At 46.5% G+C, this 25,557-nt stretch overlaps 1 protein-coding gene across 3 annotated transcripts; it reads left to right on the top strand.

Annotated features, from left to right (window-relative positions):
• Nucleotides 1–92: 92 nt before the first annotated feature.
• sanbr (SANT and BTB domain regulator of CSR) lies at nucleotides 93–24,820 on the top strand. Of its 3 annotated transcripts, none has more exons than XM_042315271.1 (22): nucleotides 94–425; nucleotides 560–636; nucleotides 1,168–1,319; nucleotides 1,945–2,122; nucleotides 5,059–5,146; nucleotides 5,364–5,605; nucleotides 5,894–5,952; nucleotides 7,755–7,915; nucleotides 7,992–8,078; nucleotides 8,308–8,418; nucleotides 12,248–12,707; nucleotides 12,800–12,952; nucleotides 14,154–14,308; nucleotides 15,514–15,631; nucleotides 16,224–16,256; nucleotides 16,529–16,628; nucleotides 22,108–22,196; nucleotides 22,279–22,307; nucleotides 22,384–22,457; nucleotides 23,168–23,256; nucleotides 23,626–23,717; nucleotides 24,045–24,820. In XM_042315271.1, exons 1-22 carry the CDS (start codon nucleotides 355–357, stop codon nucleotides 24,079–24,081), a joined length of 2,655 nt encoding a protein of 884 aa, XP_042171205.1. In that variant the 5' UTR covers nucleotides 94–354; the 3' UTR covers nucleotides 24,082–24,820. The 3 variants fall into 3 exon arrangements, with proteins under 3 accessions (XP_042171206.1, XP_042171205.1, XP_042171207.1); XM_042315273.1 differs by having other exon boundaries at nucleotides 98–425; nucleotides 12,584–12,707; XM_042315272.1 differs by lacking the exon at nucleotides 560–636 and having other exon boundaries at nucleotides 93–425.
• The last annotated feature ends 737 nt before the right edge of the window (nucleotides 24,821–25,557 follow it).

The raw sequence follows: 25,557 nt of genomic DNA, 5'->3' as shown, positions 1-25,557 counted from the left end.
AAACACGTGGTGACCCCACCTGCTGGATACAAAATATTTTTTAAATTTGATTTATCCGAAAAGGGCCCTTCTGTCGCTAAGCAACCCCGGGACGCGCGACCACTGCACCGGCTGCTGCACTGCGGCACCGGAAAAAGCGGAATCAACGCAACAGAATACCTTTTTTGGGGTGGGACGACGACGTTACAACAACCGGCGGTTCGTTATCTAAACGTCATTACCGAGCGTTTTAGGGTGTTTCCATCCCGTATGCAATGCTGATTGAATGTCTTGTCTGTCCATCAACTCGTCCCCCGGGATGATACTGCAGAGAGAGTGCCGCTAGCTCGGTAGTAGCATTAGCGTTAAACGTGGATGACGGCTACTGTACACCGGAACGTCCTATCATCCGGACCACAGAATAATCAGGTGTCATCATTGAATCAGTAAGATGCAAGATACTATAATACAAACGTATCGTATTTAGCTTCTAGTACAGTGATGTGCACTATAGGTAGCTTGCTTGCTAGAATAAGCTGCTGACAACAACAAAAAATGCCATTACATTTGCGTTGGACAGTTCGACTACAGCCAAAGGGGCCTTCCAAGGGACGACAATCCATCCTTGTTACAAGAAGATAATCGACGTTGCCAAAAGTATGTGTGCGCTGTATGCTATTGACAGTCAGCTTTTCAATGACAACGGTGGGACAAAGTAGAAGTAGCCTATTCCAGAATTTGGTGTAGAGATGCTGTTGGGTTGTCAAGGCTTTCTATACATGCTCTTGTTATTCTTATGTATCTATGTCAAGTAGACCGTCCCATATACTATTGTCGATTGAAGAAACCGCAGCTTTCTGTTGCGCATAAAGTTGCCTCCACCCTTGTATGATAATGTCATATCACTGAGTCTACCTTTAACAGAATAATGCTCTGATCTCTCAATGCTCTGATCTCTCACTCTTCAGAGGTAATAATGTATAATGGTGTCATATCACTGAGTCTACCTTTAACAGAATACTGCTCTGATCTCTCACCCTTCAGACGTAATAATGTATGATGGTGTCATATCACTGAGTCTACCTTTAACAGAATACTGCTCTGATCTCTCACCCTTCAGACATAATAATGTATGATAATGCCATATCGCTGAGTCAACCTTGATCTCTCACCCTTACCTGCTGACAGACATGAGTCGTTACTGCACCCTGAACAACAACTTTCCCAATGACAACAACCTCCTGGCCCTGGACATGGTGCTGAGCTCTCTCTGGAGCATTCCACAGCCCATCAACTGGGACAACGTGGCCATGCTGGTCCCTGGCTTCACACCCAAGGAGGTAAGCTCTACATGCACTGCAAATTGGGACAATAAACATATTGATTGATTGAAGCTATAGTAGCTAACGGCTACAGTGTGAACCCGGGTCTCCCAGTCTGTAGGCAAGCTTGCTAACCACTGCTCCCACTAAGGAGAGATCCTAAAAGGCTATTAGCCTGGTCTGAGATCTGTCTGTGTTGTCTTACCAACTCCCTATGCTCACTGTTTGGCGTGACGGGTAGCCTCGAGGTAAGAGTTTTGAGCCAGTAATCTAAATTTCGAATCCTAGAGCCGACAATGTGAACAATCTGCCGCTGTGCTCTTCAGCAAGGCACTTAACCGCAATTGTTCCAGGGGCGCTGGAAAATGGTAACCCTAGACTTGACCCCACGGTCCACGTCTGTTTCAGGGGGAGTTGGGATATACCAGAAACACATTTCCATTTGTACACGTGTGTCACATGATAAATAGAAAGGCCCACCAATCTCTGTTGTCAGCTGTACCATAACTTAGTTTAGTTTGGACTGCTGTTGAATGTTGTGCCAGGGTTACCGGAACCCAGATGATGTGGTCTGAGGGTTGTTGTTGTTATCATGGTTTAGCAGTGACATGGTTGCCATGGTGTTTGTCATGCCTACCTTCAGTGTGCGCAGAGGTTTGAGGAGCTGAAGAGCACCGGAGGGTTCCATCACGTGGACGACCAATGCAACGCGCTGATGGCAGGAGGCTCCTCCCCTGTGGACTACATCAAATCCACACTATTGGACACCACGGGAGACGTGGGGGAACCGCGGACCAATCAGAGCTCCATCTCAGTGACGGGTGAGGCTGACTGGTGTTGATGTGCTAGTGCATATGTAGTGGTTTGGGGAACTATGTCTGTGATGATGAGCCTGCCTAGCGTAGTAGCTGCTGGGGCTCAGCCTGCCTAACGTAGGAGCTGCTGGGGGTCAGCCTGCCTAACGTAGGAGCTGCTGGGGGTCAGCCTGAAAATTAGAAAATAGTAACACAATAAATAACAGGAAATAAGGCTAAATACAAGGAGTACCAGTACCCATGTAGTATTATAATAATGAGACTATATACAAGGAGTACCAGTACCCCTGTAGTATTATAATAATGAGACTATATACAAGGAGTACCAGTACCCCTGTAGTATTATAATAATGAGACTATATACAAGGAGTACCAGTACCTCTGTAGTATTATAATAATGAGACTATATACGGTGAGACTATATACGGTGGGGAGAACAAGTATTTGACACACTGCCGATTTTGCAGGTTTTCCTACTCACAAAGCATGTAGAGGTCTGTAATTTTTTTTAATCATAGGTACACTTCAACTGTGAGAGACGGAATCTAAAACAAAAATCCAGAAAATCACGTTGTATGATTTTTAAGTAATTCATTTGTATTTTATTGCATGACATAAGTATTTGATACATCAGAAAAGCTAAACTTAATATTTGGTACAGAAACATTTGTTTGCAATTACAGAGATCATACGTTTCCTGTAGTTCTTGACCAGGTTTGCACACACTGCAGCAGGGATTTTGGCCCAATCCTCCATAACAGACCTTCTCCAGATCCTTCAGGTTTCTCGGCTGTTGCTGGGCAATACGGACTTTCAGCTCCCTCCAAAGATGTTCTATTGGGTTCAGGTCTGGAGACTGGCTACGCCACTCCAGGACCTTGAGATGCTTCTTACAGAGCCACTCCTTAGTTGCCCTGGCTGTGTGTTTTGGGTCGTTGTCATGCTGGAAGACCCAGCCACGACCCATCTTCAATGCTCTTACTGAGGGAAGGAGGTTGTTGGCCAAGATCTCGCGATACATGGCCCCATCCATCCTCCCCTCAATACAGTGCAGTCGTCCTGTCCCCTTTGCAGAAAAACATCCCCAAAGATGCTCCATGCTTCACGGTTGGGATGGTGTTGTTGGGGTTGTACTTATCCTTCTTCTTCCTCCAAACACGGAGAGTGGAGTTTAGACCAAAAAGCTCTATTTTTGTCTCAGACCACATGACCTTCTCCCATTCTTCTGGATCATCCAGATGGTCATTGGCAAACTTCAGACGGGCCTGGACATGCGCTGGCTTCAGCAGGGGGACCTTGCGTGCGCTGCAGGATTTTAATCCATGACGGCGTAGTGTGTTACTAATGGTTTTCTTTGAGACTGTGGTCCCAGCTCTCTTCAGGTCATTGACCAGGTCCTGCCGTGTAGTTCTGGGCTGATCCCTCACCTTGCATGGATCTTGCATGGAGCCTGGAGCCCCAGACCGAGGGTGATTGACCGTCATCTTGACCTTCTTCCATTTTCTAATAATGGTGCTTGCCTATTGTCCTGTAGCCCATCCCAGCCTTGTGCAGGTATACAATTTTATCGCTGATGTCCTTACACAGCTCTCTGGTCTTGGCCATTGTGGAGAGGTTGGAGTCTGTTTGATTGAGTGTGTGGACAGGTGTCTTTTATACAGGTAACGAGTTCAAACAGGTGCAGTTAATATAGGTAATGATTGGAGAACAGGAGGGCTTCTTAAAGAAAAACTAACAGGTCTATGAGAGCCGGAATTCTTACTGGTTGGTTGGTGAACAAATACTTATGTCATGCAATAAAATGCAAATTAATTACTTAAAAATCATACAATGTGATTTTCTGGATTTTTGTTTTAGATTCTGTCTCTCACAGTTGAAGTGTACCTATGATAAAAATTACAGACCTCTACATGCTTTGTAAGTAGGATACACTGCCGATTTTGCAGGTTATCAGATACTTGTTCTCCCCACTGTACAAGGAGTACTAGTACCCCTGTAGTATTATAATAATGAGACTATATACAAGGAGTACTAGTACCCCTGTAGTATTATAATAATGAGACTATATACAAGGAGTACCGGTACCGAGTCAATGTGCAGGGATACGAGGTAGTTGAGGTAATATGTACATGTAGTTAGGGGTAAAAGTGACTAGACAATCAGGATAGATGTGTGTGTGTAGGTAGGTAGTCCAGTGAGTGTGCACAAAGCCAGTGTAAAAGGGTCAATGCAAATAGTCCAGGTAACCTTTTGATTACCTGTTCAGCAGTCTAATGGTTTTGGGGGTGTTCAGGTACCTCAGGTGCTCCGGTAACGCTTGCCATGCAGTAGCAGAGAGAACAGTCTATGGGCTGGGGTATATAGGTCCTGGATGGCAGCACCACCCTCTGTAGCAGAGAGAACAGTCTATGAGCTGGGGTATATAGGTCCTGGATGGCAGCACCACCCTCTGTAGCAGACAGAACAGTCTATGAGCTGGGGTATATAGGTCCTGGATGGCAGCACCACCCTCTGTAGCAGAGAGAACAGTCTATTGGCTGGGGTATATAGGTCCTGGATGGCAGCACCACCCTCTGTAGCAGAGAGAACAGTCTATGGGCTGGGGTATATAGGTCCTGGATGGCAGCACCACCCTCTGTAGCAGACAGAACAGTCTATGGGCTGGGGTATAGAGGTCCTGGATGGCAGCACCACCCTCTGTAGCAGAGAGAACAGTCTATGGGCTGGGGTATATAGGTCCTGGATGGCAGCACCACCCTCTATAGCGTCCGCGTGATCGAGGGCGGTGCAGTTGCCATACCAAGAGGTGATGCAGCCAGTCAAGATGCTAACGTTCTGTGTCCAATGTAGCAGGCAGTAAGACCTGAAGACTCTTCATGTCTGAATATCTAGGCTTTAGTTCAGGGAGCTACACAGTCTTGTTTGGTGCCTCCACTCTCCAGGCCTGGCGGTGAACCCAAGAGGAAGCTCGGTGGAGAAGGAGAGCAGGGAGTCTGCAGAGGAGGGCGAGAAGCCCCAGGAGGGGAAAGGGTGAGTGCCTGGTCTAACTACCATCAAACAGAAATACACTGTTAAGCAGTCCAGCTCATGTCAAGGTGATCAAAGAGTTTCATAGAGCAAGATCAAGAACTTAGTCTGCTAACAAATACTCAAACGTACTCTAATACAAAAATCAAGAGTTATTCCTCTCTGTCTCTGTGTGTGTCTGCCTGCCTGTCTGCCTGCCTGTATCCCTCTCCCCACGCAGGCCCAATATGGTGATCCACGTGTGTGACGAGGCTAAGAACCTGAAGCAGGACTTCATGTGTCCCCGTGACCTTCTGATCAACGAGATGCGTTACTTTGCTGAGTACCTCTCTGTTGACACCCAGCGCTGGGAGGAGGTGGACATCTCTGTGCACTGTGACGTGCAGATCTTCGACTGGCTCATGAACTACGTCAAGAGGCACAAAATGGCCGTCGATGGCGACCATGACAAACCCAAGCTCGGTAAAGAGTTGAATATCTGCTCTCGCATCATACGTACTGTAGCTACATACACAGATGCCTGTACAGTACCATACCATCACTTACCTGGGCGTGGCAAATGATAACCATGGAGACGACAGTGATGTCGTCACTAATAGCGGTGTGCTTGTTGGTTGGCCTGGCAGTGTGTTTGGTCAGTATGTGTTGTTTGTTGGTTTTGTGTGTTAACATCGGTTGGTTATGTGTTGTTTGTTGGTTGTGTGTTAACATTGGTTGGTTACGTGGTGTTTGTTGGTTGTGTGGTTACAGAGCCCAGCAATGTGATCTCAATCCTCATCTCCTCCGAGTTCTTGAAGATGGACACGTTAGTAAGTGTTGTAATGACGGGAGCTGGGGTTGCTATGGCAGTTCCAATGTACCGTACGTTTCGGGGGCCCTGGTTTTCTGTTGTAGTTGAAAAACGAACGCAAAGTGGTTGAACTGAGGTTGGGGAAAAGGCTATTGGGAACCTTTTACAACAAAATAAAATATGTTGGACTGATTTTTGGCGAGGAATGAAACCTCTCGCTTCGCCTCTTCCTCTCTGCTACAGTAAATGAACCAGCAAGCTCTTGTTGGTCGTTGAATAAAATGGCACTCATCAACAAAACAGAAAACCAATCAGCTAATAGGCTTCTCTCTTCACTTTAGTCTGAAACAGAAAATGAAGGGCCTTTGGAACGCTTCACTTCCTGTTGCATGGTTACAGAAAACGAAGGGCCTTTGGAACGCTTCACTTCCTGTTGCATGGTTACAGAAAATGAAGGGCCTTTGGAACGCTTCACTTCCTGTTGCATGGTTACAGAAAACAAAGGGCCTTTGGAACGCTTCACTTCCTGTTGCATGGTTACAGAAAATGAAGGGCCTTTGGAACGCTTCACTTCCTGTTGCATGGTTACAGAAAATGAAGGGCCTTTGGAACGCTTCACTTCCTGTTGCATGGTTACAGAAAATGAAGGGCCTTTGGAACGCTTCACTTCCTGTTACATGGTTACAGAAAACGAAGGGCCTTTGGAACGCTTCACTTCCTGTTGCATGGTTACAGAAAATGAAGGGCCTTTGGAACGCTTCACTTCCTGTTGTATGGTTACAGAAAATGAAGGGCCTTTGGAACGCTTCACTTCCTGTTGCATGGTTACAGAAAACGAAGGGCTTTTGGAACGCTTCACTTCCTGTTGCATGGTTACAGAAAACGAAGGGCTTTTGGAACGCTTCACTTCCTGTTGCATGGTTACAGAAAACGAAGGGCTTTTGGAACGCTTCACTTCCTGTTGCATGGTTACAGAAAATGAAGGGCCTTTGGAACGCTTCACTTCCTGTTGCATGGTTACAGAAAACAAAGGGCTTTTGGAACGCTTCACTTCCTGTTGCATGGTTACAGAAAACAAAGGGCCTTTGGAACGCTTCACTTCCTGTTGCATGGTTACAGAAAACAAAGGGCCTTTGGAACGCTTCACTTCCTGTTGCATGGTTACAGAAAACAAAGGGCTTTTGGAACGCTTCACTTCCTGTTGCATGGTTACAGAAAACAAAGGGCCTTTGGAACGCTTCACTTCCTGTTGCATGGTTACAGAAAATGAAGGGCCTTTGGAACGCTTCACTTCCTGTTGCATGGTTACAGAAAATGAAGGGCCTTTGGAACGCTTCACTTCCTGTTACATGGTTACAGAAAACAAAGGGCCTTTGGAACGCTTCACTTCCTGTTGCATGGTTACAGAAAATGAAGGGCCTTTGGAACGCTTCACTTCCTGTTGCATGGTTACAGAAAATGAAGGGCCTTTGGAACGCTTCACTTCCTGTTGCATGGTTACAGAAAACAAAGGGCCTTTGGAACGCTTCACTTCCTGTTGCATGGTTACAGAAAACAAGGGCCTTTGGAACGCTTCACTTCCTGTTGCATGGTTACCGTTACAGTTGTTTTTAGAAGTGTAACATGTTACTTTTATTGCAAGTGACACAGGACTTCCTGTGGCATTGAACAAACTCAATGACCTAATTATGTTAACCTGTCTTTCAGTTGTATACTGTACTGTCACATGTTGACCTCTCATAGGTGGAGGAGTGCATTTAGTCACATGTTGACCTCTCATAGGTGGAGGAGTGCATTCAGTCACATGTTGACCTCTCATAGGTGGAGGAGTGCATCCAGTACTGTCACAAGCACATGAGTGCCATCGTGGCCACACCCTGCAACATGAACTGCATCAACAGTAACCTGGCAGCGGACATGTCTGACCTGTTCAGCCACAACGAGGCAGACGACATCACGGACAGAAAAGACAAGTTCAAAAGGTAGACCTAGTGATGTTGTCCTGGGAGACGGATCATGCTGCTTCAGCCAACACCTTTCTTTTCTCCCTTTCCTCAGTAAGTTATTCCAGAAGAAAATTGAGTGTCTCTTCGATCCTGACTATAAGAACCGGGACTCCCCAGGCAACGCATCAACTCTGTACAGGTGTGTGGCAGCTCTGGGATGCACAACGGTCTGTCTGTCATTGGTCTTATTCATTTGGGCACACAACAGAAAACCTTTTGCGTCACAAAATGAAAAATGAGCGTTTCTTACTGGCCAAGTGTAGGTCCAGATCCTTACCTGTTTGGTCTGTTTAGTCTGTTTGGTTCCCAATGAATGCGACCTCATGTTAACCTCGCCTGACCACCGAACTGCAACTTGTCTTTCCCAGGTGTGGTCTGTGCCTGAAACTGCTGACCAAGGACACAGAGCGGAAGATCTCCTGCATCCCAGGGAAGATCAACATCAACCCTCGAGGAGACATCACCTACACTCACAGCAGGTCCTGTACCACCCAGTTTACACCTTGGTTGTGGGTTCCATTCCCTCTGTGGCCACCCATAGGTAAAATGTAAGCGTGCAGGACTGTAAAGGGTCTATCAGAGTACCACATTTGGACGCCATATTGACACAGCAGTGTTCTAGAATATTGGACCGTTGTCTTTCATGCTTTTTGAGTTCTCAGCGCAGCTCAAGCAATTTCTCCAACTGTCAACACATTCCATTTAATAGAGGACGTGTACTGGAAAGTTGTTGGTTGGGATTTTTGGGGAGGTGCGTGGCCCCGCGGATGATGGTCTCCTAGCTGCGTAGCCATGTCCCAATGGGACCAACACCTCTCAGCGTCTGTGGACTGTGATTTACGGTTGTCGCTTTGGATAAAAACTGATGCCGTATTAATTTTTTTACCTTTATTTAACCAGGCAAGTCAGTTAAGAACAAATTCTTATGTTCAATGACAGCCTAGGAACAGTGGGTTAACTGCCTGTTCAGGGGCAGAACGACAGATTTGTACCTTGTCAGCTCGGGGGTTTGAACTTGCAGCCTTCCGGTTACTAGTCCAACGCTCTTAACCACTAGGCCACCCTGCCGTCCCTACACTCTAACCACTAGGCCACCCTGCCGTCCCTACACTCTAACCACTAGGCCACCCTGCCGTCCCTACACTCTAACCACTAGGCCACCCTGCCGTCCCTACACTCTAACCACTAGGCCACCCTGCCGTCCCTACACTCTAACCACTAGGCCACCCTGCCGTCCCTACACTCTAACCACTAGGCCACCCTGCCGCCCCTACACTCTAACCACTAGGCTACCCTGCCGTCCCTACACTCTAACCACTAGGCTACCCTGCCGTCCCTACACTCTAACCACTAGGCCACCCTGCCGTCCCTACACTCTAACCACTAGGCCACCCTGCCGTCCCTACACTCTAACCACTAGGCCACCCTGCCGTCCCTACACTCTAACCACTAGGCCACCCTGCCGTCCCTACACTCTAACCACTAGGCCACCCTGCCGTCCCTACACTCTAACCACTAGGCCACCCTGCCGTCCCTACACTCTAACCACTAGGCCACCCTGCCGTCCCTACACTCTAACCACTAGGCCACCCTGCCGTCCCTACACTCTAACCACTAGGCTACCTGCCGTCCCTACACCTAACCACTAGGCCACCCTGCTGTCCCTACACTCTAACCACTAGGCTACCCTGCCACCCCTACACTCTAACCACTAGGACACCCTGCCGTCCCTACACTCTAACCACTAGGCCACCCTGCCGTCCCTACACTCTAACCACTAGGCTACCCTGCCGTCCCTAACCTAACCACTAGGCTACTCTGCCGTCCCTACACTCTAACCACTAGGCCACCCTGCCGTCCCTACACTCTAACCACTAGGCTACCCTGCCGTCCCTACACTCTAACCACTAGGCTACTCTGCCGTCCCTACACTCTAACCACTAGGCCACCCTGCCGTCCCTACACTCTAACCACTAGGCCACCCTGCCGTCCCTACACTCTAACCACTAGGCCACCCTGCCGTCCCTAGGCTCTAACCACTAGGCCACCCTGCCGTCCCTAGGCTCTAACCACTAGGCCACCCTGCCGTCCCTACGCTCTAACCACTAGGCCACCCTGCCGTCCCTACGCTCTAACCACTAGGCCACCCTGCCGTCCCTAGGCTCTAACCACTAGGCCACCCTGCCGTCCCTAGGCTCTAACCACTAGGCCACCCTGCCGTCCCTAGGCTCTAACCACTAGGCCACCCTGCCGTCCCTACGCTCTAACCACTAGGCCACCCTGCCGTCCCTAGGCTCTAACCACTAGGCCACCCTGCCGTCCCTACGCTCTAACCACTAGGCCACCCTGCCGTCCCTACACTCTAACCACTAGGCCACCCTGCCGTCCCTACACTCTAACCACTAGGCCACCCTGCCGTCCCTACACTCTAACCACTAGGCCACCCTGCCGTCCCTACACTCTAACCACTAGGCCACCCTGCCGTCCCTAGGCTCTAACCACTAGGCCACCCTGCCGTCCCTAGGCTCTAACCACTAGGCCACCCTGCCGTCCCTAGGCTCTAACCACTAGGCCACCCTGCCGTCCCTAGGCTCTAACCACTAGGCCACCCTGCCGTCCCTAGGCTCTAACCACTAGGCCACCCTGCCGTCCCTACACTCTAACCACTAGGCCACCCTGCCGTCCCTACACTCTAACCACTAGGCCACCCTGCCGTCCCTACACTCTAACCACTAGGCCACCCTGCCGCTCTATGGCTTATAATAATTATTTCTGCTCTATCAAGCGACATCTTCACTGTTATCCTACAGATGTTTATAGTGATAAATGCTAAAGAAACCATGTCATTATTTGGTAAATATATTATAGCTACAATTTACCATCTCATTTCAAAGTATATCCCAGGTAGTTTATTTAGCAATAAAGCACAGTAAACCAGAATATCCGTCTCCAAGACCCAGTAAGACCAGTAATCTCCTGTTTCTGTAGCGAGACAGCGTGGTGTATAATCACATCTTACTGGTCACATACACATGATTAGCAGATGTTATTGGTCACATACACATGGTTAGCAGATGTTATTGGTCACATACACAGGGTTAGCAGATCTTATTGGTCACATACACAGGGTTAGCAGATGTTATTGGTCACATACACATGGTTAGCAGATGTTATTGGTCACATACACATGGTTAGCAGATGTTATTGGTCACATACACAGGGTTAGCAGATGTTATTGGTCACATACACTTGGTTAGCAGATATTAATGCGAGTGCAGCGAAATGCTTGTGCTTCTAGTTCCGACTGTGCAGTAATATCTAACAAGTAATCTAACAATTCCCCACCAACTACCTAATACACACATCTATGACAGAGCGTCATAGAATAGATAGTATAAAATACAGTATATACATATGAGATGAGTAATGCAAGATATGTAAACATGACAAAAGTGGCATTATTCAAGTGACTAGTGATCTATTTATTAAAGTGGCCAGTGATTTAAAGTCTGTATGTAGGTAGCAGCCTCTCTGAGTTAGTGATGGCTGTTTAACAGTCTGACTGACGGCCTTGAGATAGAAGCTGTTTTTCAGTTTCTCGGTCCCATCTTTGATGCACCTGTACTGACCTCGCCTTCTGGATGATAGCGGGGTGAACAGGCAGTGGCTCGGGTGGTTGTTGTCCTTGATGATCTTTTTGACCTTCCTATGACATCGGGTGGTGTAGGTGTCCTGGAGGGCAGGTAGTTTTCCCCCGGTGATGCGTTGTGCAGACCTCACTACCCTCTGGAGAGCCCTGTGGTTGTGGGCGGTGCAGTTGCCGTACCAGGCGGTGATACAGCCCGACAGGATGCTCTCAAGGGTTTTAGATGACAAGCCTAATTTCTTCAGCCTCACTGCACTGTCTGTGTGGGTGGACCATTTTAAGTTTGTCCGTGATGTGTACCCCGAGGAACTTGAACCGTTCCACCTCCTCCACTGCTGTCCTGTCGATGTGGATAGGGGGGTGTTCCCTCTGCTGTTACACCCCCTGGACAGGACACTAGTCTATCTCCTCAGTACACCCCCTGGACAGGACACTAGTCTATCACCTCAGTACACCCCCTGGACAGGACACTAGTCTATCACAGGGCCTTACCCCCAATTTATCTCCTTAATGCAGAGTGACGAGCAGAACTCCTGACCTTCCAGTCTCAGGGTGGACACTGAGTTGGTTCCAAGGACCAGGCTGGACAACATTGATTTGTGGTTCCAGAAACATGTACAGAATAAAGGAGAGTCATTTCTATCACTACCTCTGGTCTGTAGGCAGAAGAGATGGGAGGTCCATGATCTATCACTACCTCTGGTCTGTAGGCAGGAGAGATGGGAGGTCCATGATCTATCACTACCTCTGGTCTGTAGGCAGGAGAGATGGGAGGTCCACGATCTATCACTACCTCTGGTCTGTAGGCAGGAGAGATGGGAGGTCCATGATCTATCACTACCTCTGGTCTGTAGGCAGAAGAGATGGGAGGTCCATGATCTATCACTACCTCTGGTCTGTAGGCAGAAGAGATGGGAGGTACATGATCTATCACTACCTCTGGTCTGTAGGCAGAAGAGATGGGAGGTCCATGATCTATCACTACCTCTGGTCTGTAGGCAGAAGAGATGGGAGGTCCATGATTACATGACAGGACTGTATGAGGAGCTGAAGTCCTGGGTGCTGGTCTACTGGAGGATCTGGGGAACCATCAACCACCTCACCTGCTCCCACTGCCAACAGGTAGGGGGGGGGGGGGCTGTTTGCGTGTATGCATGCATACTCCAGGCATTTTATAATGCATCCAGAACAAAACCGTGTGTGTGTGTCTCCAGGTGTTTGTGTGTGCAGAGCTGTCCCACTGTCGGTATCACCCAGAGGTTGTGTTGTACCCAGGCATGGGGACAGAGCAGGGCTGGCACGGGACGGGCATCTACCCCTGCTGCAACCAGAGGACGCTACGCTTTGACCCCACCGGCATTCCCAAGGTAGGACCACACTCACACACTGACCCCACCGGCATGCCCAAGGTAGGAACACACTGACCCCACCCGGCATTCCCAAGGTAGGACCACACTGACCCAACCCGGCATGCCCAAGGTAGGACCACACTGACCCCACCGGCATGCCCAAGGTAGGACCACACTGACCCCACCGGCATCCCAAGGTAGGAACACACTGACCCCACCGGCATGCCCAAGGTAGGAACACACTGACCCCACCGGCATGCCCAAGGTAGAAACACACTGACCCCACCGGCATGCCCAAGGTAGGAACACACTGACCTCACCGGCATGCCCAAGGTAGGAACACACTGACCCCACCGGCATGCCCAAGGTAGGAACACACTGACCCCACCGGCATGCCCAAGGTAGGAACACACTGACCCCACCGGCATGCCCAAGGTAGGAACACACTGACCCCACCGGCATGCCCAAGGTAGAAACACACTGACCCCACCGGCATTCCCAAGGTAGGACCACACTCACACACTGACCCCACTGGCATTCCCAAGGTAGGAACACACTGACCCTAACGGAATGCCCAAGGTAAGAACACACTGACCCTAATGGCATGCCCGAGGTAGGAACACACTGACCCTAACAGCATGCCCGAGGTAGGACCACACTCACACACTGACCCTAACGGCATGCCCGAGGTAGGAACACACTGACCCTAACGGAACACACTCAGAACACACTGACCCTAATGGCACCCGAGGTAGGAACACACTGACCCTAACAGCATGCCCGAGGTAGGAACACACACACACTGACCCTAACGGCATGCCCGAGGTAGGAACACACACACACACTGACCCTAACGGCATGTCCGAGGTAGGAACACACACACACACACACACACTGACCACACAGGCATTCCCGAGGTAGGACCACACTCACACACTGACCCTAACGGCATGCCCGAGGTAGGAACACACACACACACACACTGACCCCACAGGCATGCCCGAGGTAGGACAACACTCACACACACACACTGACCCCACCGGCATGCCCAAGGTAGGAACACACTGACCCTAACGGCATTCCCGAGGTAGGACAACACTCACACACACTTGGAGTTGTGAGGTGACCATGCTTTGAATAGTTTGCATCTCACACAATACATATTTGACACATTTCACACTTGAATCTTGTCAAAGCGGTGTGTGTCTGTCTGTCTCAGGGCTGTAAGCTGCGGGACCACATAGTGAATGTGTCAGACAGTGGAGACTGTACTGGGGACCACCAGGTAAACTCAGCCCAGACCAGACTGCTCAACGACCTGCTACTACACAGAGAGACAGTGTGTGTACCCAATACACCCCTACCAGAGACAGGGTAAGAGACTGTACTGGGGACCACCAGGTAAACTCAGCCCAGACCAGACTGCTCAATGACCTGCTACTACACAGAGAGACAGTGGAGACTGTACTGGGGACCACCAGGTAAACTCAGCCCAGACCAGACTGCTCAACGACCTGCTACTACACAGAGAGACAGTGGAGACTGTACTGGGGACCACCAGGTAAACTCAGCCCAGACCAGACTGCTCAACGACCTGCTACTACACAGAGAGACAGTGGAGACTGTACTGGGGACCACCAGGTAAACTCAGCCCAGACCAGACTGCTCAACGACCTGCTACTACACAGAGAGACAGTGGAGACTGTACTGGGGACCACCAGGTAAACTCAGCCCAGACCAGACTGCTCAACGACCTGCTACTACACAGAGAGACAGTGGAGACTGTACTGGGGACCACCAGGTAAACTCAGCCCAGACCAGACTGCTCAACGACCTGCTACTACACAGAGAGACAGTGGAGACTGTACTGGGGACCACCAGGTAAACTCAGCCCAGACCAGACTGCTCAACGACCTGCTACTACACAGAGAGACAGTGGAGACTGTACTGGGGACCACCAGGTAAACTCAGCCCAGACCAGACTGCTCAACGACCTGCTACTACACAGAGAGACAGTGTGTGTACCCAATACACCCCTACCAGAGACAGGGTAAGAGACTGTGTGTGCACCCAATACACCCCTACCAGAGACAGGGTAAGAGACAGTGTGTGTACCCAATACACCCCTACCAGAGACAGGGTAAGAGACTGTGTGTGTACCCAATACACCCCTACCAGAGACAGGGTAAGAGACAGTGTGTGTACCCAATACACCCCTACCAGAGACAGGGTAAGAGACTGTGTGTGTACCCAATACACCCCTACCAGAGACAGGGTAAGAGACAGTGTGTGTACCCAATACACCCCTACCAGAGACAGGGTAAGAGACTGTGTGTGTACCCAATACACCCCTACCAGAGACAGGGTAAGAGACAGTGTGTGTACCCAATACACCCCTACCAGAGACAGTGTGTGAGACAGTGTGTGTACCCAATACACCCCTACCAGAGACAGTGTGTGTACCCAATACACCCCTACCAGAGACAGGGTAAGAGACAGTGTGTGTATTTTTGTATCTTATGGTAGGTTTTGCGTTTAGTGATACTCCTCTGTTCTCTCTCTGTGTATCTATGTGCCAGGCCTGTAGACTCCCCCTCCAGTGGTTCAGAGAGAGGGGAGAGAGGGGAGCGGGTACTGGACTGTGACATCCTGGTAGAGCCGGGGCTTCTGGGACTTCAGAGAGTAGAGGGCACCACCGTGAGTTTATAACTATTTATTTATCCAGGCAAGTCAATTGAGATCAAATTCATACTCACAACTAGAATGACACGTTTTAAGAAACCTTAGTGTGTTTTGCTCAAACTTGTTATTTACAATGACAACCAGACCTCATTGATAGTCCTATCTGGCTACACATCTGTCTACTAGCTACATTACTACAGAACATCTGATTTTAAACCTAACCACACTGCTAACCCTAATGTATAAAATCAAACAAACTTTAAATGAAGGCCAAAAAGCACATTTTTTGTTTTAAAGAATTTTTACAATATAGCCAGCCAATTTTGACTTTACAGCTGGCCCATCTTCGGAAATCACTCAGTTCTGCCTCCAGGGCAAGATTGATGACAATAAATGTCGACCTGCGCTTGATTTGTGGAGTCATAGATATGCCTATAGTCTAACTCAACCTATATCAAATAGATCGACTATAGTCTAACTCAACCTATTTCAAATAGATGGACTATAGTCTAACTCAACCTATTTCAAATAGATCGACTATAGTCTAACTCAACCTATTTCAAATAGATGGACTCTCGTCCAACTAACTCAACCTATTGCTTTGCAGTTTTCCCTGTTGAAAAACTGGAGCCGGCAACTGGTAAGATCAACGTTTACTGTTTCCAAATGTAATTGTGCTGCAGTGTATGTGCCCGTGTCTGTTTACTTGTGTTTGTGTGTATATGACGTGACATATCACAGTAGTGACATAGTATACCTTTGTACCACCAGAAGCCTGAGGGCCAGTCTGTTTGTGCTGTCATTGCCAACTCCTCATGCTTAGTTAATGATCAATGGTGTTAGTCTAGACACCAAACAGATCTGGGACCAGGCTATCTAAACCCTGATATGCCCTCCTTTGCCCTGTGTCAGAGGCAGCAGACGCTGCTGTCTGAGGATGAGGAGTATACCACGGGGTCAGAGGTCACTGAGGATGAGGTGGGGGATGAAGAGGAGGCCAGCAAGAAACAAGGTAGAGTAATTAGGCTCTCTAATTGGTTTATACTCTAATTGGAAAAACTGTATGGCTGAGAGGGATGAGGCAAAGGAAATAGCAAATACGTCTGACAACACAGCAGATTGGTAAACATAGAAATCACATAACTAAACACAGCAGATTGGTAAACATAGAAATCACATAACTAAACACAGCAGATTGGTAAACATAGAAATCACATAACTAAACACAGCAGATTGGTAAACATAGAAATCACATAACTAAACACAGCAGATTGGTAAACATAGAAATCACATAACTAAACACAGCAGATTGGTAAACATAGAAATCACATAACTAAACACAGCAGATTGGTAAACATAGAAATCACATAACTAAACACAGCAGATTGGTAAACATAGAAATCACATAACTAAACACAGCAGATTGGTAAACATAGAAATACATAACTAAACACAGCAGATTGGTAAACATAGACATCACATAACTAAACACAGCAGATTGGTAAACATAGACATCACATAACTAAACACAGCAGATTGGTAAACATAGAAATCACATAACTAAACACAGCAGATTGGTAAACATAGAAATCACATAACTAAACACAGCAGCAGATTGGTAAACATAGAAATCACATAACTAAACACAGCAGATTGGTAAACATAGAAATCACATAACTAAACACAGCAGATTGGTAAACATAGAAATCACATAACTAAACACAGCAGATTGGTCACAGTAACATAGAAATCACAAACTAAACACAGCAGATTGGTAAACATAGAAATCACATAACTAAACACAGCAGATTGGTAAACATAGAAATCACATAACTAAACACAGCAGATTGGTAAACATAGAAATCACATAACTAAACACAGCAGATTGGTAAACATAGAAATCACATAACTAAACACAGCAGATTGGTAAACATAGAAATCACATAACTAAACACAGCAGATTGGTAAACATAGAAATCACATAACTAAACACAGCAGATTGGTAAACATAGAAATCACATAACTAAACACAGCAGATTGGTAAACATAGAAATCACATAACTAAACACAGCAGATTGGTAAACATAGAAATCACATAACTAAACACAGCAGATTGGTAAACATAGAAATCACATAACTAAACACAGCAGATTGGTAAACATAGAAATCACATAACTAAACACAGCAGATTGGTAAACATAGAAATCACATAACTAAACACAGCAGATTGGTAAACATAGAAATCACATAACTAAACACAGCAGATTGGTAAACATAGAAATCACATAACTAAACACAGCAGATTGGTAAACATAGAAATCACATAACTAAACACAGCAGATTGGTAAACATAGAAATCACATAACTAAACACAGCAGATTGGTAAACATAGAAATCACATAACTAAACACAGCAGATTGGTAAACATAGAAATCACATAACTAAACACAGCAGATTGGTAAACATAGAAATCACATAACTAAACACAGCAGATTGGTAAACATAGAAATCACATAACTAAACACAGCAGATTGGTAAACATAGAAATCACATAACTAAACACAGCAGATTGGTAAACATAGAAATCACATAACTAAACACAGCAGATTGGTAAACATTGGTAAACATAGAAATCACATAACTAAACACAGCAGATTGGTAAACATAGAAATCACATAACTAAACACAGCAGATTGGTAAACATAGAAATCACATAACTAAACACAGCAGATTGGTAAACATAGAAATCACATAACTAAACACAGCAGATTGGTAAACATAGAAATCACATAACTAAACACAGCAGATTGGTAAACATAGAAATCACATAACTAAACACAGCAGATTGGTAAACATAGAAATCACATAACTAAACACAGCAGATTGGTAAACATAGAAATCACATAACTAAACACAGCAGATTGGTAAACATAGAAATCACATAACTAAACACAGCAGATTGGTAAACATAGAAATCACATAACTAAACACAGCAGATTGGTAAACATAGAAATCACATAACTAAACACAGCAGATTGGTAAACATAGAAATCACATAACTAAACACAGCAGATTGGTAAACATAGAAATCACATAACTAAACACAGAGAAGAAACTATACCATGAAAAAACCCCAAGTACATTTCATGAAATTCTAGGCAAAAAAAAGTGAACTCATCTGTCATTGAGGCAGATGGCTTGTTCATATCAAAACCTTTTAATATTACCAAACACTTTAATCACTTTGTTGTCGACGAGATTAGCAAATTTAGGCATGACTTGCAAATAACAAATGCTGAGCCTTCATATTCACACTCACACACACTGACCCCACCGATGAAAAAATGTGTCATAACCCTTGTTTTGTCACTGTAAAGTGTGCCGGTATAGTCAGTCTTCTGATTCAGAGGTAAACAAAACACAGACCCTGCTCAACTCCCACCTCAAAAAACAAGGATATTAACGGAATAAAAACAGAACAAGTGTAGACCAAATAATGAAAGACAAGCACTGTAGTTTTCAGTTCCACAAAGTGGGTGTGGAAGAGGTGAACAAAATGGTTGCTAATCTATAAATAAGGACAAACCACCTGGTACCGACTACCTGGATGGTAAATTGCTAAGATTTGTAGTGGAATACATTGTGACTCCTGTTGGCCACATCTTCAATTTAAGTCTAGAAGACGGTGTGTCCTCAGACATGGAGAGGGGGCAAAGGTCATTCAGCTACCCAAGAATAGCAGAGTAATGGTTCAACCAGCCGATCAATCAGTCTCATAGAAGTGCTTAGCAAACTTTTGGAAAAAATTGTCTGACCAAATACAAAGAAATTTGACAGAAAATTTATTAACAACAGACTTTCAGCATGCTTATAGGGAAGGGTACTCCACATGCTTGGCACTGACACAAATTACTGATGCTTGGCTGAAATAAATTGATATTAAGAAGATTGTGGGAGTTGCTCTGTTAGACTTCAGTGCAGCTTTTGATGTCATTGATCGTAACCTATTGCTGAAAAAAAACGTAGTTGTAATGGATTTGCATCCTCTGCCTTATTATGGATTGAGAGTTACCTATCGAATAGAACACAGTTTTCGTTAATGGAAGCCTCTCTCATGCAAATGCAGTTGACTGTGGTGTTCCACAAGGCAGCCGACTAGGGACATTATTGTTTTCCATTTTTACTAATGACCTTCCACAGATTTTGAATAAAGCCTGTGTGTCTATGTACGCTGACGACTCAACCGTATACAGGTCGGCTGCAACGGTAAAATAAATGACTGACACCTTTAACATAGAGCTCCGGTTAGTTTTACAACGGATAACTAGCAATAGGCTGGTGATAAAAAAATTAACACATATGTAAAGCAGTGTTTTTGGGACAAATCACTCTCTCAACGCTAAACCTCATTTAGATTTATTATTGAATTAATGTGTCGATTTAGCAAGTTAAGGAGACTAAATTGCTGGGTGCCACTCTAGATAGCAAGCTGTCATTAAAACATATAGACTCACTGGTTGCTAAAATGGGAAGAGGTCTGTCCATGACAGGGCGTTGCTCTGCCTTCTTGACATCTCAGTCGACCAGACAGGTCCTACAGGCACCAGTTTTGTGGCACCTGGACTACTGCCCAGCTGTGGGGTCATGTGTAGTTTCACCTGGACTACTGCCCAGCTGTGGGGTCATGTGTAGTTTCACCTGGACTACTGCCCAGCTGTGGGGTCATGTGTAGTTTCACCTGGACTACTGCCCAGCTGTGGGGTCATGTGTAGTTTCACCTGGACTACTGCCCAGCTGTGGGGTCATGTGTAGTTTCACCTGGACTACTGCCCAGCTGTGGGGTCATGTGTGGACAAAGGTCAATTACAGTTGGTCCAGAACAAAACAGCAAGTATAGCACATCGATGGTCACGGAGGGCAATTGGCGGCATGCATGTTCCTGACAATCTCTCCTGGCTCAAAGTAGAGGAGAGTTTGACTGCATCACTATTGGTCTTTGTGCGAGGTGTTGAAGGTACAGAACTGTCTGTTCAAGTAGTTGGCTCACAGTTCAGACACTCATCGGTACAACACAAGACATGCAACCAGAGATCTCTCCACAGTTCAGACACCAATCGGTACAACACAAGACATGCAACCAGAGATCTCTCCACAGTTCAGACACTCATCTGTACAACACAAGACATGCAACCAGAGATCTCTCCACAGTTCAGACACTCATCTGTACAACACAAGACATGCAACCAGAGATCTCTTCACAGTTCAGACACTCATCTGTACAACACAAGACATGCAGCCAGAGATCTCTCCACAGTTCAGACACTCATCTGTACAACACAAGACATGCAACCAGAGATCTCTTCACAGTTCAGACACTCATCGGTACAACACAAGACATGCAACCAGAGATCTCTTCACAGTTCAGACACTCATCTGTACAACACAAGACATGCAGCCAGAGATCTCTCCACAGTTCAGACACCAATCGGTACAACACAAGACATGCAACCAGAGATCTCTCCACAGTTCAGACACCAATCGGTACAACACAAGACATGCAACCAGAGATCTCTCCACAGTTCAGACACTCATCTGTACAACACAAGACATGCAACCAGAGATCTCTCCACAGTTCAGACACCAATCGGTACAACACAAGACATGCAGCCAGAGATAATCCAACAGTACCCAGGTCCAGAACAGAAGCTGGGAAACACACAGTATCATGACTACATGGAACTCTCTGGTAACCCAGGTAACTCTAGCTAGCAATAAAACCAGATAAAGAACACCTTACTGCACAAAGGGGCCTGTGAAGAGACAGCCATTTCATATATCTTGTATTGTAATTGCACAGTACTATGTATTAGACCTAGATATGGTGTGTATCTACTGATATGTAGACTATGTTTGGCATTTAAAATGTAGTTCAGTTCTCTAATAATGATCTGTATTTTGTCATGTCTCGTGGACCCCAGGAAGAGTAGCTGATACTTTGGCAGCACCTAATGGGGATCCTATTAAATGCCAATTAGCAAAGAGGCTTTGAAACGGTGGGGGGGGGGGATATATAAATTGCGTTTTCTTGATTCCTTGTCTCCTCTCTCCTCACCTTCTGAAATCCAATTGGATGAGAAGGTCAGAGGGGAGGGACCTCTGACCTCATCTAATGGGTTTTGAGAAGGAGGCAAGGTTGCAAGGACTCTCACATCGAGATTCTCCCGATGTCATAAGACCACACTGTATGTTCATGATGAATCCCCACTGTGTTTATTGAAATAAATAAATCTAAATGAAGGTGGTAGCAGCCCACTATAGCCAGCAGGTGGCAGTGTTGTATTGGTACAATGGGCTGCTCATTTTGAAACTGCATTGGGTTTGTGGACATCTGTCTACAGCTATGAACTATCAGTTGTAATTGAATCATGAACGTATGTGCACACTGCTTATGGTTGTAACCACATATGGGGTTTCTATGTGTTCATTGTTAGCTGCTAAGAAGGCCAAGAAGTTGAGCAAACCTTTGAAGAGGCAGATGTCCTCACCTAATTTCCATCGCAAAGAGAAAGCAGTGGAGAAAGTGAGTGTACTTCACTGGTTTACCTGAGACTTAAATAATTGCAATTTTCTTACTTTTCCAAAATCTGTTGGTTGTTTTACAGACCCCTTCGAGGGACAACACTCCATTCAGGTGAGCTCAACTTCATCAACTACATGCTTCTTCCTCCATTTCACCACTGTATCTCTGAAATGGTTTGTGTTTCCAGAGTGAGTGCCCAGAAGAGTAAGTGGGACAGCTCTCGCTCCATTCGCTACAACCAAGACGCCCAACGAGAGGAAGGTAACACAGGCCTCAGTTAACTTTGTGTGTGTTCCGATAGTTGTGTGCATTCTAATTGTTCTCTCTCTCTCTCTCTGCCTCTCTCTCTTTCTGCCTCTCTCTCTCTCTCTCTCTCTCTCTGCCTCTCTCTCTTTCTGCCTCTCTCTCTGCCTCTCTCTCTCTCTGCCTCTCTCTCTCTCTCTCTCTCTGCCTCTCTCTCTCTCTGCCTCTCTGCCTCTCTCTCTCTGCCTCTCTCTCTCTCTCTCTGCTCTCTCTCTCTGCCTCTCTGTCTCTCTCTCTCTCTCTCTCTCTCTCTTTCTGCCTCTCTCTCTCTCTCTCTCTCTCTGCTCTCTCTCTTTCTGCCTCTCTCTCTGCCTCTCTCTCTCTCTGCCTCTCTCTCTTTCTGCCTCTCTCTCTCTGTCTCTCTCTCTCTCTCTGCCTCTCTGCCTCTCTCTCTCTCTCTCTCTGCCTCTCTCTCTCTCTGCCTCTCTCTCTCTCTCTGCCTCTCTCTCTCTCTCTGCCTCTCTCTCTCTCTCTGCCTCTCTCTCTCTCTCTTTCTCTCTCTCTCTCTCTCTTCTCTCTCTCTCTCTCTCTGCCTCTCTCTCTGCCTCTCTCTCTCTCTCTCTGCCTCTCTCTCTTTCTCTCTCTCTCTTTCTCTCTCTCTCTGCCTCTCTCTCTCTCTCTCTCTGCCTCTCTCTCTCTCTCTCTCTCTGTCCCTCTCTCTCCCCCAGACCAGCGGCGTATGGTGGAGATCATTGGTCATCTGACTAAGATTAGGTTCGGAGATCAGGAACAGAGGAAGTCCAAGGACACTAAAGACGTGTGTTTTACTGAGTCGATTACAACTTTATTTTTAGTAGCGGATAAAACACTAGAAAGTTGAAACTTCATTTACATTGTGTTTGTGTATAGTGTGGTTGTCACTGGTGTACCACCCCCCTTGTTGTGGTTGTATAATTTGTGGTTGTGGTTGTATAATGTGTGGTTGTGGTTGTATAATGTGTGGTTGTATAATGTGTGGTTGTATAATGTGTGGTTGTATAATGTGTGGTTGTATAATGTGTGGTTGTGGTTGTATAATTTGTGGTTGTATAATGTGTGGTTGTGGTTGTATAATGTGTGGTTGTGGTTGTATAATGTGTGGTTGTGGTTGTATAATGTGTGGTTGTATAATTTGTGGTTGTTCCAGCGTGCAGCAGGGATCTACTCTAGGCTAGAGGCCCAGTTCAAGTCCTCCTCCCAGGCCAGGGGACGACAGAGTGGCCCTGAGAAAACCCTCAGGTACGTACTTACACACACACACACACCCTCCTCCCCCTACCCTCCTCAGTCTCCCCCTACCCTCCTCAGTCTCCCCTACCCTCCTCTGTCTCCCCATACCCTCCTCTGTCTCCCCTACCCTCCTCAGTCTCCCCCTACCCTCTTCAGTCCCCCTCTTCAGTCTCCCCCTACCCTCTTCAGTCTCCCCTACCCTCTTCAGTCTCCCCATACCCTCCTCTGTCTCCCCATACCCTCCTCAGTCTCCCCTACCCTCCTCTGTCTCCCCATACCCTCTTCTGTCTCCCCCTTTTCTGAATTAGTTGTCCCCCCTTTCTTGTCTTCTTTTAGAGTGAAGCCACGCGTCAGTCAAGCTCGAACCACATAGATATTGGAAAGAGGAGGAGGGAAGGAGGAAGATAAGAGGAGGAGGGAAGGAGGAAGAGGAGGAGGGAAGGAGGAAGACAAGAGGAGGAAGAGGAGGAGGGAAGGAGGAAGGAAAAGAGAGAGGAGGAGAGGAAGAGGGAGGAAATCAGTGGAGCAAACTGACCCAAATGGGTACTGGCAACCTGGCAGCAGCTAACCCTCTCAACACCATCTTGCTCCAATGTGACCCTGTTAAATATTTGTGCCTGCATTCATAAAGAGCCTAATAGTAGGAGTGCTGATCTAGGATCAGTTTCTCTTAGAATATACTGAATGGACAGGGGAGACCTGATCCTAGATCAGCCCTCCTCCTCTGAGACACTTGATAAATACAGGCCCTGGTCCTGCATTGGTCGTCTTTAGTTCAGGAGGCCTGGTTTTGCCGTAGGCCTTTCTAGCCCACTTAGAACCCAGCCCGTCAGCCTGACTCAGGTGACTTTGTATCGATCACATCTCCTCCTACCCCCCATTAACTCTATATTACAATGCAATAGGTCACCTAGCTCTAAACCTGTATGCCATAGAATATAATAGACTTTAACATAGAAGCTACCTTGTGGTGAGTAATAGGTAGATGATGGTTTAATGAAATGCCCGTTGTTTCTATTTCTATATCTCTGTGTTGGCCGTATCGCACACTACTGGGACTAAGAGGACATGGGTGGACGAGGCAGTCAAAAATAAAAGTTACATCCCCACCATTTATCTGCCCGAGCAACTTTTCTGTGTCTTGCATGAGGGTGCAGGTTCATGTGGGGCATTTTGTTCAGTTCAACTACTCTCCATTAGATGTCATTATATCACAGAAGAAAATCAATCAGTTATTCTTTGTTCGTGGTAAGTTCTGTACACAGGTAATTATATTGGGTGATGCAGCGGTCTGAAGAACTGCATTTTAGTGCTAGAGGCGTCACTACAGACCCTGGTTCATTTCCCCGGCCGTGATTGGGAGTCCCATAGGGCAGCACACAATTGACTCAGCGTCGTCTGGGTTTGGCCGCGGTAGGCCGTCAGTTAATTGTTCGTGGTAAGTTCTGTGCACTGGTCATTATTAAAATGCCATTATTGTCCATTAGATGGCAGCATTGTCTTTCACATTGACAACAGAACAGTTTCTGCCTGTCAAATCCACTTTACCCCACTGACCCCACCAAGGACACCTACCTCACCTAGATTGCATGACATTTTTTAAAACTATTTGTTTGTGCTGTTCATTCTGTCTGTCTTGCCCTCAGAGATGGAAAATTAGAGACAAAGGGAGAATATGGGCTGTTGATAAGAAGGGTAACGCATATTATTAAAATCTCTAGGTCTTTTATTTAACTAGTCTAGTCAAGGTCTAAGCCCTTAAATCTCAATATCTACTAAGCGAACATATGGAATTGTTTTAAGGTGGATCATTTAGCCATTTGATTTGGAATTTTAGGATGAATATATT

Source organism: Oncorhynchus tshawytscha, unplaced genomic scaffold (genome assembly GCF_018296145.1).
Source record: "Oncorhynchus tshawytscha isolate Ot180627B unplaced genomic scaffold, Otsh_v2.0 Un_contig_12371_pilon_pilon, whole genome shotgun sequence".
NCBI lineage: Eukaryota > Metazoa > Chordata > Actinopteri > Salmoniformes > Salmonidae > Oncorhynchus > Oncorhynchus tshawytscha.
This window is presented reverse-complemented; position numbering and strand designations above follow the sequence as displayed.

Coding starts and splice junctions, on each gene's coding strand:
- sanbr (XM_042315271.1), top strand. CDS start 355: ATGACGGCTACTGTACACCGGAACGTCCTATCATCCGGACCACAGAAT. Junction 7,916..7,991: donor AGAAAAGACAAGTTCAAAAG/GTAGACCTAGTG, acceptor CCCTTTCCTCAG/TAAGTTATTCCAGAAGAAAA. Junction 12,708..12,799: donor CCTGCTCCCACTGCCAACAG/GTAGGGGGGGGG, acceptor GTGTGTCTCCAG/GTGTTTGTGTGTGCAGAGCT.